This window comes from Chlorocebus sabaeus, chromosome 23 (genome assembly GCF_047675955.1).
Source record: "Chlorocebus sabaeus isolate Y175 chromosome 23, mChlSab1.0.hap1, whole genome shotgun sequence".
In the NCBI taxonomy this organism is placed as follows: domain Eukaryota; kingdom Metazoa; phylum Chordata; class Mammalia; order Primates; family Cercopithecidae; genus Chlorocebus; species Chlorocebus sabaeus.
The window spans coordinates 32861572-32878074 of NC_132926.1; the positions used below are offsets into that span (position 1 = coordinate 32861572).

Sequence of the window (16503 nt, forward strand, 5' to 3'; positions counted from 1 at the left end):
GGGGCCAGGATGTAAAGGCCCCATTGCCTATCCCCCAACACACACCCCAGGTGTCTCTTCCACATCATCAAAGACCTAGAAAATGGATCCCTCTCACAGCCTGGAAGACTCAACCCCTCTCTGCAGTGTCAGGAACCCAGATTCACAAGGCTTCATGACATTTGTCAGAGCACAGTAATTCAGAGGGATGCAGGACCTCAGCTGGCCCAGTGCATACCTGGGGATGTCGGCTGTGCTTTTGCCTGGCTTTGCTACTGCAGGCAAATCATCACCTCTTTAGATCTGGTTTTCTCACAGGCAAGGTAAAGATAAAATTTCCTGCCCATCTGCCTCACAGAGTTAAAGGAGTAAAATCAGACAGTGGCTGTGAAGATACTTTGTAAACTGTCAATTACTGTGGTATTATTAACTATTATTATTAATGAGTGACCTTAGGCTGGGAAAAACCATGGTCCCAGCGAGGCTGCCATCTTGGCGAGCAATGGTAGAGTTACAGCCTCGCCCCAGAAACACAAAACTCACAGGAATACAGTGCTTTACAGTTTTAAGAGTGCTTTCATATCCGATATCTTAACCCCCTCAAAAACCCCATGGGGCAGGTGTTGCCGTTAGGAAAATCCAAGGACATACGCACACATTTGGGAGTGTACACACTATGGAATGCTGACCCTGTCCCAAAGCACAGTTCCCTTAACCTGTGGCAGAAAGTAGCAAAGTAGGAGTGCTGGTCTGGGATCTACTAGCTTGCTTACCTTTAACTTCTTCTCTGCCCGGGCTGCCTGTTTGCAGATGGGGTGCCAAACCTCGGAACCTAAGGGGTCAGGAAAGTAACGAAGAGTCAGACCTTTCAAACCCTCCAGCACTCTCCCCATGCCCCACCTTGATTTACTCCATGGTCAGCATATGTCCCTTACACGTCTGCCAGAAGGGCCTCCTTGGCTTTCCCAGCTTCCTCCTGGCACCTCTCAGACCTATGTGACAACTCATATCCTTTTTCTGTGTGTCCAAATCCTACCAATTCCTCAAGGTCTAGGGCTCACATGACATCCTCTTGCAAACTTTCTTACCTGCCAGTTGGGAGTGACTTCTCTCTCCTCTGTGATCCATAGTTCTTTGTCTCTCTTTCCACATATACAGCCTTACGGCACAGTAGCTTGTGGATTTTTCATTCCTCACTAAATCAAGAGCTTCCTCTGGGCAGGAACTGAGCTTTATTCATTGCTATATCTCCCACAGTCCCCAGCACGGGACTTTGCTCTTAGAAGAGACCCGTACATGTTTGTGGGGTGAAGAGATGAGTATATGATTGGCAGTGAGTGACACATAGCAGGTGGTCAATAAATATTTCTCGAATGAATAAATGACAGTGTGGATAAAAAAGAGTGACAGAGCATGGCGAACTCCAGCTTTCTTTTCTCTTAAAGACTTATGACCGTCTGCCAGAGCTATCACATTTAAGGGGGAGGAGGTGTCATGGTGTATATTCCGCTTGAGAGCATTGCCTTGACCTGCTAATTCCTCAGAGTCCAGACTCTTCAAATTTAGTACACTGCTAACGCCCACATTTCATTGTGGGTGGGGGTCCAGTTGGCCAGCCCCAAACCCGAAAGGCCAATTTGGAAAGGCATGAACAACAGGTGGCTGCCCACATGTTGAAAAGCAGCCCCAAATATGACACATTCCCCAGAGAAGGGACAGGTGTCCTGGATTAGAAGGAAAAATAGGAACATATTATCCCTCTGGAGCCATTCCCCTTATAACCAGCCCTAAAAGGAAAGGAGCCAGCAATGGCTGGATTCCTGAGCACCCAGATGGCATTTGTTTGTCTGACTTTGTTTCTAGGATATACTTTATATTATGCTTTGTTGCCTGGAACCCCCAGGACTGGAATACTAGCTAAGGGATGAGATGGTGGTGAAAGGTCAATAATTCAGAGTGAAAAAGAGAAGAGAGGCCTGAAGTAAGGAGGCCTGTGTTTTTTGTCTCTGCTCAGCCCCTAACACATCCTCTCTCTGGGTCCCAGTTTCCTCATCTGAAGAACAATAAGGTGGGATTTGGATGGCCTTGAAGATTATTTTCATCTCCAAGATTCTAATTTTATGGGCAGTTTTGTCTTTTACGGAACAGGAATCTTTGATTTTTGTCTGCCGACATTCTTGGGTGTTCCTAATTATTCAACTGAGTTTAATTCTTTCTAAAGTAAAATGCAGTGGTTCTTAGAGCCCAGTAGAGGGACTCTGAGTCTGTGGCTTGATCCAGCAATCACAGGGTGTGTCCACTACCAAGCTGTGTGCCGGGATTCTTACTTTAGGGAGTTATTAGAGAGAGCATTTCCGGTTCCTCTTTGAGTTGCTTCTGAATCTATCAGGAATTGTTTATGACTGTGGCTGTGGCAGGAAACACATGTTACAGGTCCCTGTAGGAAATGAATGAGATGGACACAGAGGTCTGAGGAGGTCATGAACTTAAGTTAAAGAGGCATAGGAAAGATCAAGAGGGCAGAAGTCCTCATGCGGGGAAATAATGTGTCAAGTGAGGGGGTCAGACTAGAGGGTTTCTTTTGCTTTCTAACCTCATGACATTGGCATATCACTCTGAAATAAAACTGAGCCAAAAATGGTCATTAGCTTCAGTACTCTGCATACCGGAAAGCATATTTACATAAGAAACAAGGAGAGGAGGATCAAACAAGAAAAAAAATAGAAATGAAAAACATCAGAATTTGGGAGTTGGTAGTATATCTGTAAATAAAAGAGGCTAAAAGAAGTTAGTTGGTAGCTAGCAATAAACTTAGATAAAGAATGCAAGAAAAGATGATTTGTTCATGAAGATCCCTGTGAAATTACGGTCTTCTGAGCTTATTCCCTTGGCCAATAGCTCAACAATGTGGCATTAACAGAAGGACAACGTCATGGTGAAGAAGATGGTTTTTCTCTTCCATGGGCTTTATCCCCAGAGCCAAAAACAGTGCCTGGCCCATGTGTGTTTAATAAAGAAATGCATGTGAATGACTCATTGGACCCTACCTTTGTATTTTTTTCCCCAAAAAGATACTAGATAAAATGCACCCACGGGAGAATGGTGGCCATCCTAGGAAGGGGACTCAAATGCAGTTCTAAGGCTGGGTCTTTACCCTGAAGAACCGACTTAACAGAATGGTGAAAACTAGTTTTGAAGATTTTAATGACTCTCTGTAGGAAGAGGAATTAATTTGTTTTGCAAGTCTTACAAAGTAGAACTAGGACTAAGGGCAGGGGGTTCAGGGAAGAAACATTTAACACCTAAGAACTGAATGGCCCTTATTCAACTGACAGTGAGCCCTTGTCCCTAAAAGTGTTTAAGTACACACTGGGTATATAAATGCTCAGCAAGGATATTAGGAAGGAGACTTAGAGATTCTGTTTCCATCTTAACAGGTTTTACTGTACAGACAAGATAATTATTTGCCCCTATCCATTTATCCTGATAAGAATGTAAATTCTATGAGAAGAGGGATTCATGTCTATCTTACCTACAGATATATCTGCAGGGACTGCAGATTCTCAATAAATACTCATTGAGTGAATAAATAAAAGAAATACAGCATTCTATCTTAGGCAGTTGGCTTCTCTAAGTTGGGCTCAGAGATTTGGACAAGTAGTACAATCAAGACTCTGATTAGACAGCTCCAGCTCCAGACTGAGTCTGCAAGCATATTCACTATATTGGGGCATGTCAAACTGTGACCTGTGGACCACTTGTCTTGCAGCCTGGTAAAATTCAGATTCCTGGGACCCCCTGCCGAAGCCACTGACACCAACTTCCTGGAGATGGGACCTGGGAATCTGTGATTTAACAAGCTCCCTAGGTGATTTTATGACTAATAATTTGAGAACCACAGGGCTAAATACCAGAAAACACTCTAAATTTATTTTCTTGGAATGTTATGTGATAAAGAAATCAATTTTACAAGACAGAGCTCTAGCTTTTTGTAAGAGTACATTTTCTGCTTGTTCAACTCCTGGTTCCATGAGTCACATTCTCTTGTCCTCTGAGATTGTCACCCACAATTCCAGGCTCTGCAGTTAAAACCTACTATGAGGTTATGGAAGTGAAGGATTAGCTATTTCCATATCAGCTGACTCAGAGACAGAGATGTGAATCTCCAAAACTATCTGTCAGCCAGGTATTAAGGCCATTTTTAATCCTTAGCAGAGTCAGCAGTCAGTCTTATCTCTTTGACTGGTTATAGCACACACCATGCCTGTAACATTTAGGGCTGATTTAATGTTGGGGAAGCCACCTACCTCTCTGTTGTATCCTGATGTTAGATTTGCCAAGGCTTTTTTTTTTTTTTTTTTTTTGAGATGGAGTTTCACTCTTGTTGCCCAGGCTGGAGTGCAATGGCGTGATCTTGGCTCACCGCAACCTCTGCCTCCTGGGTTCAAGCAATTCTCTTGCCTCAGCCTCCCGAGTAGCTGGGATTACAGGCATGCACTAGAACACCTGGCTAATTTTGTACTTTTAGTAGAGACAGGGTTTCTCCATGTTGGCCAGGCTGGTCTCGAACTCCAGACATCAGGTGATCTGCCCGCCACAGCCTCCCAAAGTGCTGGGATTACAGGCATGAGCCACCATGCCCAGCCAATGCTTTTTGTTTTTTAATGCCAAAGCTGGAGCTGGTATCATAGTCTTCTAGAATGTTGGCATTCTAGAACTTACAAGCACAGTGATTGAAAGAACCTCCATTGGGAGGTTCTGTTTAGTGAGCACTATTTTAAACAGTTCTGAGTCTGAAGGTTTTTAGATACTGCAGGTCACCAGTGATCCTCCCTACTTTCTGACTCCCAGCCCTTCCCACTCCTTGATGTGGGCATTTGAGTTTTTGGCCTTGATCCTAGCTAGGGTATTCTCTTACAGCAGGTTTCCTCTCTGGATTTTTTTTTTTTTTTTTTGAGATGGAGTCTTGCTCTGTCACCCAGGCTGGAGTACAGTGGTGCGATCTCAGCTCACTGCAACCTCCGCCTCCCAGGTTCAAGTGATTCTCCTGCCTCAGCCTCCTGAGTAGCTGGGACTACAGATGCGTGCTACCACACCCGGCTAATTTTTTGTATTTTTAGTAGAGATGGGGTTTCACCATGTTAGCCAGGATGGTCTCGATATCCTGACCTCATGATCTGGCCCCCTCAGCCTCCCAAAGTGCTGGGATTACAGGTGTGAGCCACCATGCCCTGCCTCTGGATTTTTTTTCACCATAGCAGGATGAGGTTTCTCAGACCTCTGCCTTTATGACAGCAGCACTATTTTTGTGGCAATAGACTGGGAGGAACCTTGGAATTGCTCCTTTAAAATCTCCATGCACATAAACCAACCCAAATGCCCATCAATCAATGAGTAGATAAAGAAACTGTGATATATATATATATATATGATGGAATACTACTCAGCCATAAAAGGAACAAAATAATGGCATTCACAGCAACCTGGATGAAATTGGAGGCCATTATTCTAAGTGAAGTAACTCAGGAACGGAAAACCAAATAGTGTATGTTCTCATTCACAAGTGAGAGCTAAGCTATGAGGATGCAAAGGCATAAGAATGACACAATGGACTTTGGGGACTCAGGGGTAAGGTTGGGAAAGAAGTGAGGGATAAAAGACTACAAATTGGGTACATTGTGTCCTGCTTAGGTGATGGGTGCACTAAAATCTCACAAAACATCACTAAAGAGCTTCTAAACACCACCTATTCCCTGATTACCTATGGAAACAAAAAATTGAAAAGCACCTTCATCCACATAAACAAATGTGGTAGATCCAAAAACGGAATATTGTTCAGCCGTAAAAGGAATGACCTACTGATACATGCTACGATATGGATGAACCTAGAAAGCATTATTCTCAGGGCAAGAAGCCAGTCACAAAAGAACATATATTGTATGGTTCCATCTGTATGAGCCATACAAAATTGATAAATCCATAGAGACAGAAAACAGATTGGTGATTGCCAGGGGTTGGGGGAGAGGGGAATGGGAAGTGACTTCTTAATGGCATGTATGAGGTTTTCTTTTGAAGTGATGAAAATGATTTGGAACTAGATAGAGATGGTGGCTGTACAACATTGTGAATGCACTAAAAGCTACGGAATTGTACACTTTAGAATGGTTAATTTTATGTTATGAGAATTTTACATTAACATAAAAAATTTCCCACTCCTCTCCTCCCAGCAGGTGCACTGCTTCTGTAGACCAAGGCACTCTGGTGCTCCTTTGTTACTGAAAGTGCCAAACTCGGCAGGAGAGAGGAGTGAACAATGCTGTTGAATCTGCCCTGTAATAACAACAATGTGATCATTATAATCTCGGGCGTTAGTAAATCTTTACTGGTATCAGGCACTCTATGCATAATTTCATGTAATATTCTTAAGGGGTTCCAATCCTGGCTACATCACTTACTAGCTGCATCGTCTAGAGCAAGTCAGTTGCCTCTCTGTGCCTTGGTTTCCCTATTTATAAAACAGGGATGACAACAGTATCTGCCTCATAGGTTTGGTTTGAGGATTAATGAGTTAATCCATGCACAGCACTTAGAACAGTGTCTGCCTATGTCAGCGACTATATAAGTGTTGGTTATTGTTGTTATTATTGTCTCCTCTCTTCTACCTACAAAAATAATCTGTGTGCCAGGATCCAGTTTGGGGAAGGGGAGAGCAGTAAAAGGGAGACTTGAGGGGAGCAGGAAGCTGGGGCCTGGGCGAGCGAGGGGGTTGCAACACATGGCAGGCTGGCCATGCAGGTGGAGTCACTGAACAGAAGCCTGGCTTGGTTGCCAGCACACCCTCCTGGGAGGTTGGGCTTGTGCCCAGGGACAAGGGCACCTCAGGAGAAGTGTGAAAGACCAGCTTGCCTGGAGCTGACATGATGAAGTGGGCCCGAAGCTTAATAAAGAGGCTGGAGGGAGAAAAGTGCTTAGTTACCATGGAGAATATCGGGCAGGATGAGGGGAATGGCAATTCCGAGTTGCCTTGTAATTCACAAGAAATCATAGGTGCTGATAATAACAGTTGGGTCAGTAATTAAAGTATAGTGAGTGCTTCGTATGTGCCAGGCCCTAAGTATTCTTATTATTCGTATTGTTACTATTATAACTAATATTTATGGAGTGTCGATGCCAGGCCTTGTGTCACACACTTTACAACAATAGTGCTTAAATATAAAAAATAATAACTGCCATTTATTGAGTACATAGGCTGCACCTTATGCTAAATATTCTTAAAAATGATGATAATATTGACAACAGCAAGCACTTACTAGTGCATTGCATCATGGGAATGGCCATTTCTATATAACTGGCTGGTTATCAGGAGCTCAGACTGGCAGAACCAGCAGTGCTAGGCCCTGGGCTGAGTCTTTACTATGCATTCATTAGTTCATTTAATCTTCACAGCAGTCTTGTGAGATGGAGACTAGCCTCATCCCTCTTTACAGATGGGAAGTTGGGGGTTAAGGAGCTTGGATTCTAACCTGCTTGTCCATCTCTGTCTCCCCACCCTGGCCTGGGTGTGGGCAACAGGTCCTCAGACCCTCTGGAATTTCTCTGCTGAGCCTATCGGGACATGCTGCCTCTCTGTGCTGATGGTGGCTGGCCAGGCCCTCTGGCCCGCTGCATGGAGGCAGCCAGTCTGGGCAGGAGAGCATGGGACCAAACATAAAAAGAAACAGGGAGAAGAACAACCTGATGGTGCTCATGGGCCCCTCCACCCAGCTGTGCTGCTCCTAGATGCTTCTCAGCTCACACAGTTCTGTGAGCCGATCAATCTTCTTTGGCCTAACATAGCTTGAGTTAGGTTTCTGTCACCTGAAAAGTCTAGACTAATAAAACGTCTCATCGAGCTAAAAGCTGAATATCTGACAAGTTCTTGACTTGCCCAGCAGGCAATTTTGTTTCTCAGAAAATGGAGGAAGTAAGCCGGGAAATTGCTACTCTGGACCTAATTCTGACCAACATGGACAAATTGACTGCTGAAGTCGATGTGACATGTGATAGGCGAGAAAATGGCCACATCGGCATGAGTTTGTGGTGACCTAAGAGAGGAGAAGCTAGAAACAAACTTTAGAAATACAAACCTTTAGCTACTATACTGTAACACTTTCTATATGATTCAAGATGCTTGGTAACCCTTAAAATCTAGAAAAAAAAGGCAGCTCATCAAAAATTAAAATATACTGTATTTAAAATGAAATATGCTTAGTAGAGTCAGACTTTAGGAAGTATCAATTTAGTACAGTAACAGAATATGTCTGAAGAATCTAAAATTAGGTAGCAGGATTGGGGAAACATAAGATTTAAAGTTTTTAAGCATAACTCCTACAACCTAAGCTGTCAGTAGAGAAATCCAATTTAAAGTAATAATGCTAAACTATGAAATTATAGCAACCAATACTACAATAGTGCCTTTTAGAGGGTGGTTTCATGAAATGCGTAGATGATGACTGAGGGCTGGCGTTCCACAACCCATCACAACGGGAGGCCCTCACTTGAACATCTCTTAGCTTAGTGCACCTTTTCTGAGTTACATCCCAGCCGTGCCAGAAATACACAGCTCCTGAAACCAGGACCTTATATCCCCTGAGCTAAAAATAATAATAATAAAAAATAGTAATCTGAAATAGATTCAGTTACACAAGAGAAGGGTTTGTTGTAATTATCAAAACAAGTCTTTGAGATTCTGTTTCGGATTTGTGTTAACACAGAACCAAGGCTCTTCACTTTATTTTGGCCCATGGACACCTCTGAAAATCTGACGAAAGCTATGGACTCTCTCCCTAGAGAAACACACCTAGCATGCAAAATTTAGTAAGCAATTTCAGAAGACTTATAGAGTTCAAAAGGCTGATCATGAACCAGTTTAAGAATTCTGGTGATAGATATAAGAAAATTGCCTCCAAGCAATTTCAGAAGATTCATAGAATTCAAAAGGCTGACCATGAACCAGTTTAAGAATTCTGGTAATAGATATAAGAAAATTGCCTCCAAGAACCCTGGCAAGACAGGCCCACCTTGGCCAAGTGGCGTATGCTCTTTAAACTTTCATTCTCATCCTCTAAAATGAGGACATTAATAGTTTTTAGCTGACAGGGTTGTTGTGAGGATAAAATGGGATACTGTGTTTGAAACTCTTAGTACAATACTTGGTACATAGTAAATGCTCAACAAATACCAACAAATAATAATTATATTATTAACAATAATAAAATGATGGCATTTTATTATTATTAATATTTTTATTATTAATATTATCATTATTATTGGTGAGACCTACAATTTGTTATAATACTTTCCTTTAGCAGAGCAGGGTTTGTCCAGTATTTTATAAATGATTTCCTGCCTTGTGGGTTTTAGTTAAATACACAAATGATAACAGAAAATTGTTTAAAAATGTGCAGCTGAACTTGTGTAGTTCCAGGGTTATTGTCTCAGGTCTTAGAACAGGAGGGTATTTGGTGTAGACAGAAGAGGAGAAGAGTCTATTTTCTCCCTTTTCCTGGATATAGGCACATTTAGAACAAGAGCAAAATTTGTCTCGTGAACCACATTTGGGATTTTAAAAAACTCTCACTGATCCAGTAACTGCAACCTCTGGGATTTCAGTATAAGTTTTGCCCTGAACCTGCAGCATTTTGGCCATTATTTTGCTGCACAAAATGAGTGACCTAATTTCCTGATGAAGCCCAAATGAAGGGTTTGGATAACAAACAGATTAGATATTTGGCATCTTTACAAACACAGTTAAAAGACTGAATACATAACAGAACTTAAAACAAATAAAACTTGCTCTTGTCTCCTGGGGCCCCAGAAGTTCTCCTCCAGACAGACGTCAGACTTCTCCCAATTAGAGCCCATCAGAAAGCCATCACATAGCAATTAAAACACAAACAAACTCACCCAAAGAATCTCCCAAGGACCATTTGCCAGTACCACGCTGTGTCCAGCTCCAGAACTGACAAGGCTGGGTTTGTAAGCTTTGCAGGCATCCCAACACTCTCCCTCTCTTATATAAGTTGCTTTATGGAGTCCCCAGTGCCTTCACTTTCACTCTCGCCCCTAATGTTCATGAGGGTCTTGTGGCATATGGTGCCACGTAAGTGGGCCTGCATCAGGTTCTCTACCTTGTACTGCTTCCACCCACCCAGGGAGGGCCTTTGCACTCACTGTTCTCACTGCCTCCTCAATCTTCCTGCCCTTTTCAGCCTCCCACCTCCTACTCATTTTCAAGGTCTTGGCTTGAAATATCCCTTTATAGGGGCACCTTCCCTGGCTTCCCAGACTAGAGCAGGGGCTTTATAACACATGCCCATTGTTCCAAACTTTCTCTATGCAGCACTTATCACATCTTGTCATTGAATGTTTACACTTCTATTTGGCACTGTTGGTTTCTCTTTCCGGAGAGTGAACTCCACCAGGGCAGCAAGCATGCTTGCCTCACTCATCTCTGAATGCCCAGCACGTAGCAGAGAGCCTGGCATATAGCGTGGCCCCCAGTTTGAGTGGATCAGTGAAAGACAGTGATGCTATCCTCATTTTACAGGTGAAGGAAGAGACCCAGAGAAGAAAGTCACTTCTCAAGGCCACAGCCTATTAGTGGAATTGCTGATGCTTGAACCCAGGAGTCCTGGCTCTCAGCCATTTCTTTACACTCCTGAGCTACTTGGAGCAGGGTTTTCTTGCCACTTCTGGGGTATATCATATTGAATCCTGGTGTCCCCACTTGGTGAGGGTGTCCAAGGCCCAGATCTCAACGGTAGCAGAACCCCCACAAGACACCCACAGCCCAAGTGAGCTTGACTCTAGCACTGCTTGGCCTGGTCCCCCTCATTCCAGGATCACTTAGCATCCTTTGAGGCAGGTCCTTGAAGGCCCTGCAATTACTCCCACTCTCCCAGGAGCCAGGAGGAGAGGGATGGGGATAATTAATGAGAGGATGACAGGCCCGTCTTCATTACTAAGAATATCTCCCACCCTTGGAGGCATTTCCGCTGTAGGTTTAATGGTGCATTCTCTCTCAGGATCACAAAGCTGTGCACTTTACTTCCTTGCTTAACTCTTTCAGCATCTGTGGGAAGCTGGAAGAGTGAAGGCACTAACCTGTGAGGCTGTGAGCTCCATGAGGGGAGAGCCTTTGACTGATTTGCTCACTGCCACACCTTCAGTTGTGAGAACAGCAGCAGGGATGCAGTAGACACTCAATAGATATTTGCTAAATGAAGAATGAACTGGGAGCTTCCCATGTGTCAGGAAATTACTACGCCTATATCTCATAGCAACTGTTCTCGGTCTATTTTACATGTTAGGCAGCCAAGGTTCAGAGAGTTAAGAGACTTGCCCAAGGTCAAAAACTTAGTAATCAGTGGAGCCAGGATCCCCTCTGAGGCACTCTGGGTCAAATCACCAAACAGGGAAAGATTAAGATTAGGAATTCAGGCAGGGAGGCAAAGATGTGGTTTACTCTAGTGATATCCAGGTAGGGATGAGAATGGGAGGGCGGTTTCAATACTAGGAGGTGTGTTCACCAGGGAAGGAGGAGAGGAATATTGTGCAACAAATTTTCAAGCCAAGTGCAAACTCCAGGTTCCCATGGCAGTCAGGATGAAGGTATGGTGCAGGTTGCTGAGCCTCGTAACACTGGGTCCTCCAGTAGGAATCACTCAAGAACTCAGGCAACAAAGGATTGGTGTGCACAGTAAGGGGCAGGGACCTGAGTATCAGGCAGGGCCTGGGTCCCAGGGGTAAAATGGAAAGAGCCCTGAAGGGAACTGCAAGGCCAGGCCCTGCTCTGCCCCTACATGCTCCCATTCTCACACAAGTCTCTTCCTTTCTCTGGGTCTATTTTCCCCATCTCTGCAATGAGGGTTGGCACTTTACAGTTTAGAGTGACTCTGGGATCCTTACTCCTCCAGCATCAGTTCATATAAGTAAGTAGACAGCATCTTAGAAATGGTCACTTTGTTTAACCTAACATAGGAATTCCTGCTCCAGGATTCTTAGCAGATGGCACAAGTTTCTGTTGGGTAGCTCTAGGCCAGTGGTTCTCCATTGAGGATGATTTTGACCCCCTGGGGGTATGTGGCAATATCTGACACATTTTTGATTGTCAGTGGGAAGAAGCATATGGTTGGCATCTAGTGGGTAGAGACTAAGGATGCCACCAAATACCCTACAATGCACAGGACAGCCCACAGTGTCACCAGTGCTGAGGCTGAGGAACTCGGCTGTAGGCACAGGGGGACTCATTGCATCTTGAGGGAACTCATGGCTGTGGGCATTGTGGCTAGGACAAGCTGATACTGACACACTCCCTGTAACTGCTGCCCTGGCCTTAGATCTACTTGGAGGAAGGGCCCTAATTCCTTCTCAAGATGGCTATCCAATCACAGCGACTCCACCAATGACATTCACCTGTGGAGAGAGTACACATGGGCCAGTGTCAGGGCTGAGGGACCAGTGCCAGGAGCACAGGACCTTAGGGAGGAGGCCAACAACTCTCATACAAGCTGGAGGGGACCAGGGGCAGACAGAGGGCTGTGGGGATGTGGGGATGTGGGGAGAGGGGACTGTGTTAAATTGTGGGTGGGACTGGGGGAATCTTGGGTGTCTATGAAGCATGTAGTGACTGAACTGGGCCTCAAATGACAGGATTTCCAAAGAAGGGCACAGGAAGACAAGGGAAAGGGCCATGAGTTCATTTCAAGGCCAAACAAAGTCTTGCCACAAGGCCCAGTCCATCCACCCTGCTAGCCTCCCAGTTGCATCTCACCTCCATCCGCACCCCGGCCACACAGGCTCTGCTCGCCCTCACGCACTCGCCATTTCTTCACCCACCTCAGAGTCTTGCAAGCTCTGTCCTCTCAGTTTGGTGCATCCTATTCTGCGTTTCGTTCAGTTGCTACAGTCTGGATGTTTGTGTGTCCCCCACATCCATATGCCAAAATTCTAACCCCCAAGGTGATAGTCTTAGGAGGTGGGGCTTTTCGGGAGGTGATCAAGTCATGGGATCAGTGCCCTTATAAAAGAGGCCCCAGAGGGCTGCCTTTTCCCTTCCATCATGTGCGGACACAGAGAGAAGGTGCCATCTCTGAGAAAGTGGGCCCACATCAGACACCAAATCTATTGGACCCTTGGTCATGGACTTCCCAGCTTCCAGAACTGTGAGAAATAGATTTCTGCTTATAAGCTGCCCTGTCTGTATCTCAGTCTGCTCAGGTTATAACAGCCCCAATGAACTACAATACCACTTAACACCCGCTCATGGTCTGGATCTCTGCTCCTGGCCCTTCTTCAGGGAGCCCTCCTGGATACTCCTCCTACCCCGTTATGTGCTCTCGAAGCCCCACACTTCTCTCCTCCATAACACTTATCATGGTGACATTTATTTGTGTGATTATGGATTAATGCCCATCTCCTTCAGGGGACTGTAGGGCTGGGTGAGCCTCACCACGGATGCTGGCACAGAGCCTGCACATGGCAGGGTTCAAAGAACAGTCGTTGAGTGGATGAATAAACCATCAAAAGTTGGCTTTGGCAGCTTAGGTGTCGGGTATGTTCAAGGCTACAAAGGAAGCCTGCAACCTCGGCACGATTTTAAATGCTAGGCTGAAGTGTTTGTAGCTAAATAGGCAGACAGACAGGGAGGGGCCCTAAAGAGCAGGGCAGTGCCAAGAGCACGTGATGCCCTGGGATGGTGGCCTGGGCGGAGGGTAGAGGACTGAGCAGAATCTGGAGACTTATTAGGAGACTGTGGTAAGAATCCTGGGGTAAGAGGGCTGGGAAGCAGCAGAGGGAAAGCAGCTCTGGTTAGCTTTGTGGGGACGACTGACACTCCTCATTCCTCTGTGTATTCTAAGAGTCCCTGGGAAGCCCCGAGCAGCAGCCTGGCATGATGCTGTGAGATGTGGGGAGAAGGAGGTGGAGTAGAGGCTGTGATGCTATAGACACTTTGCAACCCAGGCATCCCTCTGAGGTTCTCTGACCCCTTGGCCCTGTGCAGCTCAGCTTTCCACCCCCAGGCAGAGCCAGGAGAGTCTGCTCAGAGCACTGCCAGGAAAGCAGGCCAGCTGGGCAGCGGGTGGAGGTGCACAGAGACGGAAGGCAGATTACATGTCATTTCATATTAGCCACACCGGCAACCTTCCCGATCCACCCAGAGAGGGGCCAATTAATTGCAATTCTGAGGACGAGCCAAAAGCCAAGATAACACTGAACCTGAAGGAGACTGCATCTCCTTTCCAGTCATGAGCAGATCGGAAGGCCTGACAGAGGGTCAGATTTGCTTACCTGTGAGGTACATCTCCTCTCCTTCGGTGAACATCTGGTGGCAGCGTACACACCTGGCACAGGTTGGGTGGTAGTGCTTCCCTCCTGCCTATGGAAATGAAGAGATGAAGCAGGAGGTGAGAGCCAGGGATGCTGTCTAGTGGGGCAGATTGGGTTTCAATCTTTCCTGGGTACATTAGTGTTGTTTGCATCTTCATGGCCCTAAAGTCGGTTGGAGCTACCCAGGGGAGTCCACAACCATCTAAAAGCCCAGCCAGGAAGCTTCCTGATTCACTCCAGGGGTCCCTGATGGCAGTTCAGGGGACTTCCCTGAATACCTGCTCTTCTATTCTGACACTGGGAAGGACCCTTCAGAGGCCACTGGTCCAACCTCCTCATTTCCAGAGGAGGAAACAGGCTTGCTTTGAGGACATTCCAGCATTTCCTCAAGTGAGGGGCCCTTACCACCAATGTTACATGAAATGATTTTAAGTGGTACATGAACTTGCGATTTAATAACATTGGATCAATGGAAAAAAAAAAAAAGATCCTTTCAGTCCTCTATACATTTTTCTGATTTTGTCAATGAGGAAGTACCAGTTCGGTGCTCATGTGTCTTTAACATCTATCCAAAACTTACAAATCTGCCTTTTAAAGAATGAGAACAGGTGTGAGGCTTAGAACCTCCTCGTGCAGTAGAATCTAGCTAGAACTCTATTTTCAGGTTACATGCAATATGGCAAGTGATACTGGCTTTCCTGTTATGTCTTGTATAAGTTTTCTTACATATAAGGGGGCCAACTTCAAGACAACTTAAAAGTATTATGGAAGAATGAGCACATGAGGCTCACAGGCATGGCAAAAATTGTGAGACTGGCACACAAAAGACAGATTTTTAGAGCTCAGTGGGTGATTTAGAACCCACTCTAGAACCCCACATCCCCAGGCCAGTCCTGTGAGTCTTGCACCTGGGTGTGTCCAGCCCTACCCCAGCTCACCCCAGTGTGGCTTTGGTGAGTGCCTTTCCCTATTTTCACTTTCCTTCCCTATCACTATTTAAATTGAAAATGAAAATAATTTGCAGCTGCAAAGACTTCCATAAGGGGAAGAAACAGCCCCTGAGAAGGGTGTGCCTCAAGGGTTCACCGCAAGCCAGCAGCATGTTGGGTCTGGATCTGTGTGAGCCAGTCACCAGCTCAGCACTTGCTTCTGGAGTCACAGTTCTGACACCAAAATCCCAGCCAAGAGGGCTTGTTGTAAAAGGGACCTTGAGTGGCAGCTCCAGCATTTGTATATGCAGGGGCTTGGTGCAGCAATTGGGCTGGCAGGTGGGCCTTGTTTGAAGAAATATTTTGCAACATCAGGGCAGGGTTTTCTTTGCGGGAGGGTAATGCCCAGGGGAAACTGATGGATGTTAGGGGTTCTTAAAGGTCCCTGTCCAAGCCGTCACTTGATGTGATGCTAATGGGTTCCTTCCAATTCAAAAATTATAATTGCATAATAAGAAGACCTATTTCCAAAGTTAGGTTTTTTTTTTTTTGCTTTTTTTTTTTTTAATGTGGGGGCAGTGGAAGATTGTTGAGACAGGCTTGCCTATTCTGGAGATATTTTCTCTATTCTAAAAACTTAGCAAGAATGTGGGAAAGGCAGATTTTTACAAAAAGAAAAAAATCTCCAATATTCCTTCTTTCCCCCCATTTGTTTATATGGCCTCGCACCAATGAGACAGTGTCCTTGTCATCATCAAAGCAAATATGTTCAAACTTTGGAAGGAGCCTGCTATTTTCCCAAGCTGGAATGTGTGGGACTGATTCCCTTGTACCATGACAAGGATAATCGGTTTAATTAGCAGCCTCTTCCTACTCTGTGTCTCTTTATCATTTTGATTATAGACCTGTTTTCCAGTGTGGCAACAGCGCCTTGGCAAAACTGAAGCCTAGCATTTTCCTAAATGTCATGCCCCACTACCTCGCCCCAGCTGAAAGAGGCTTCATGCCCATCTCAGCACCCCCAGTCTTGGATGGTGTTGAAAACAGTTTGAGCAAAGGGAGGTTAGGGCAGCCAGCACCCAGAGTAAGCAAAAGCCACGTCAGCTAGCTGAGATGAACCATTTTGTCTATTAGTGAACTGTAATCAGGAAAATAGTAAAGAAAAATGGCAAAAAATTGGTACCTCAAAACAGAGCCCTATTTGAGAGGACTGAAAATGGCAAAC

The 16503-nt window shown here is 45.2% G+C and overlaps 1 protein-coding gene across 2 annotated transcripts in view; it reads right to left on the reverse strand.

Annotated features, from left to right (window-relative positions):
* ABLIM3 (actin binding LIM protein family member 3) overlaps positions 1–16503 on the reverse strand; it is a 117324-nt gene that overhangs the window by 26409 nt on the left and 74412 nt on the right. For both annotated transcript variants that reach the window (XM_008014924.3, XM_038006196.2), the window contains exons 8-9: positions 14311–14398; positions 753–811 (exon numbers count right to left, since the gene is read on the reverse strand). In XM_008014924.3, coding sequence (XP_008013115.1) covers positions 753–811; positions 14311–14398 — 147 coding nt within the window. The remainder of the gene's footprint in view (positions 1–752; positions 812–14310; positions 14399–16503) is intronic.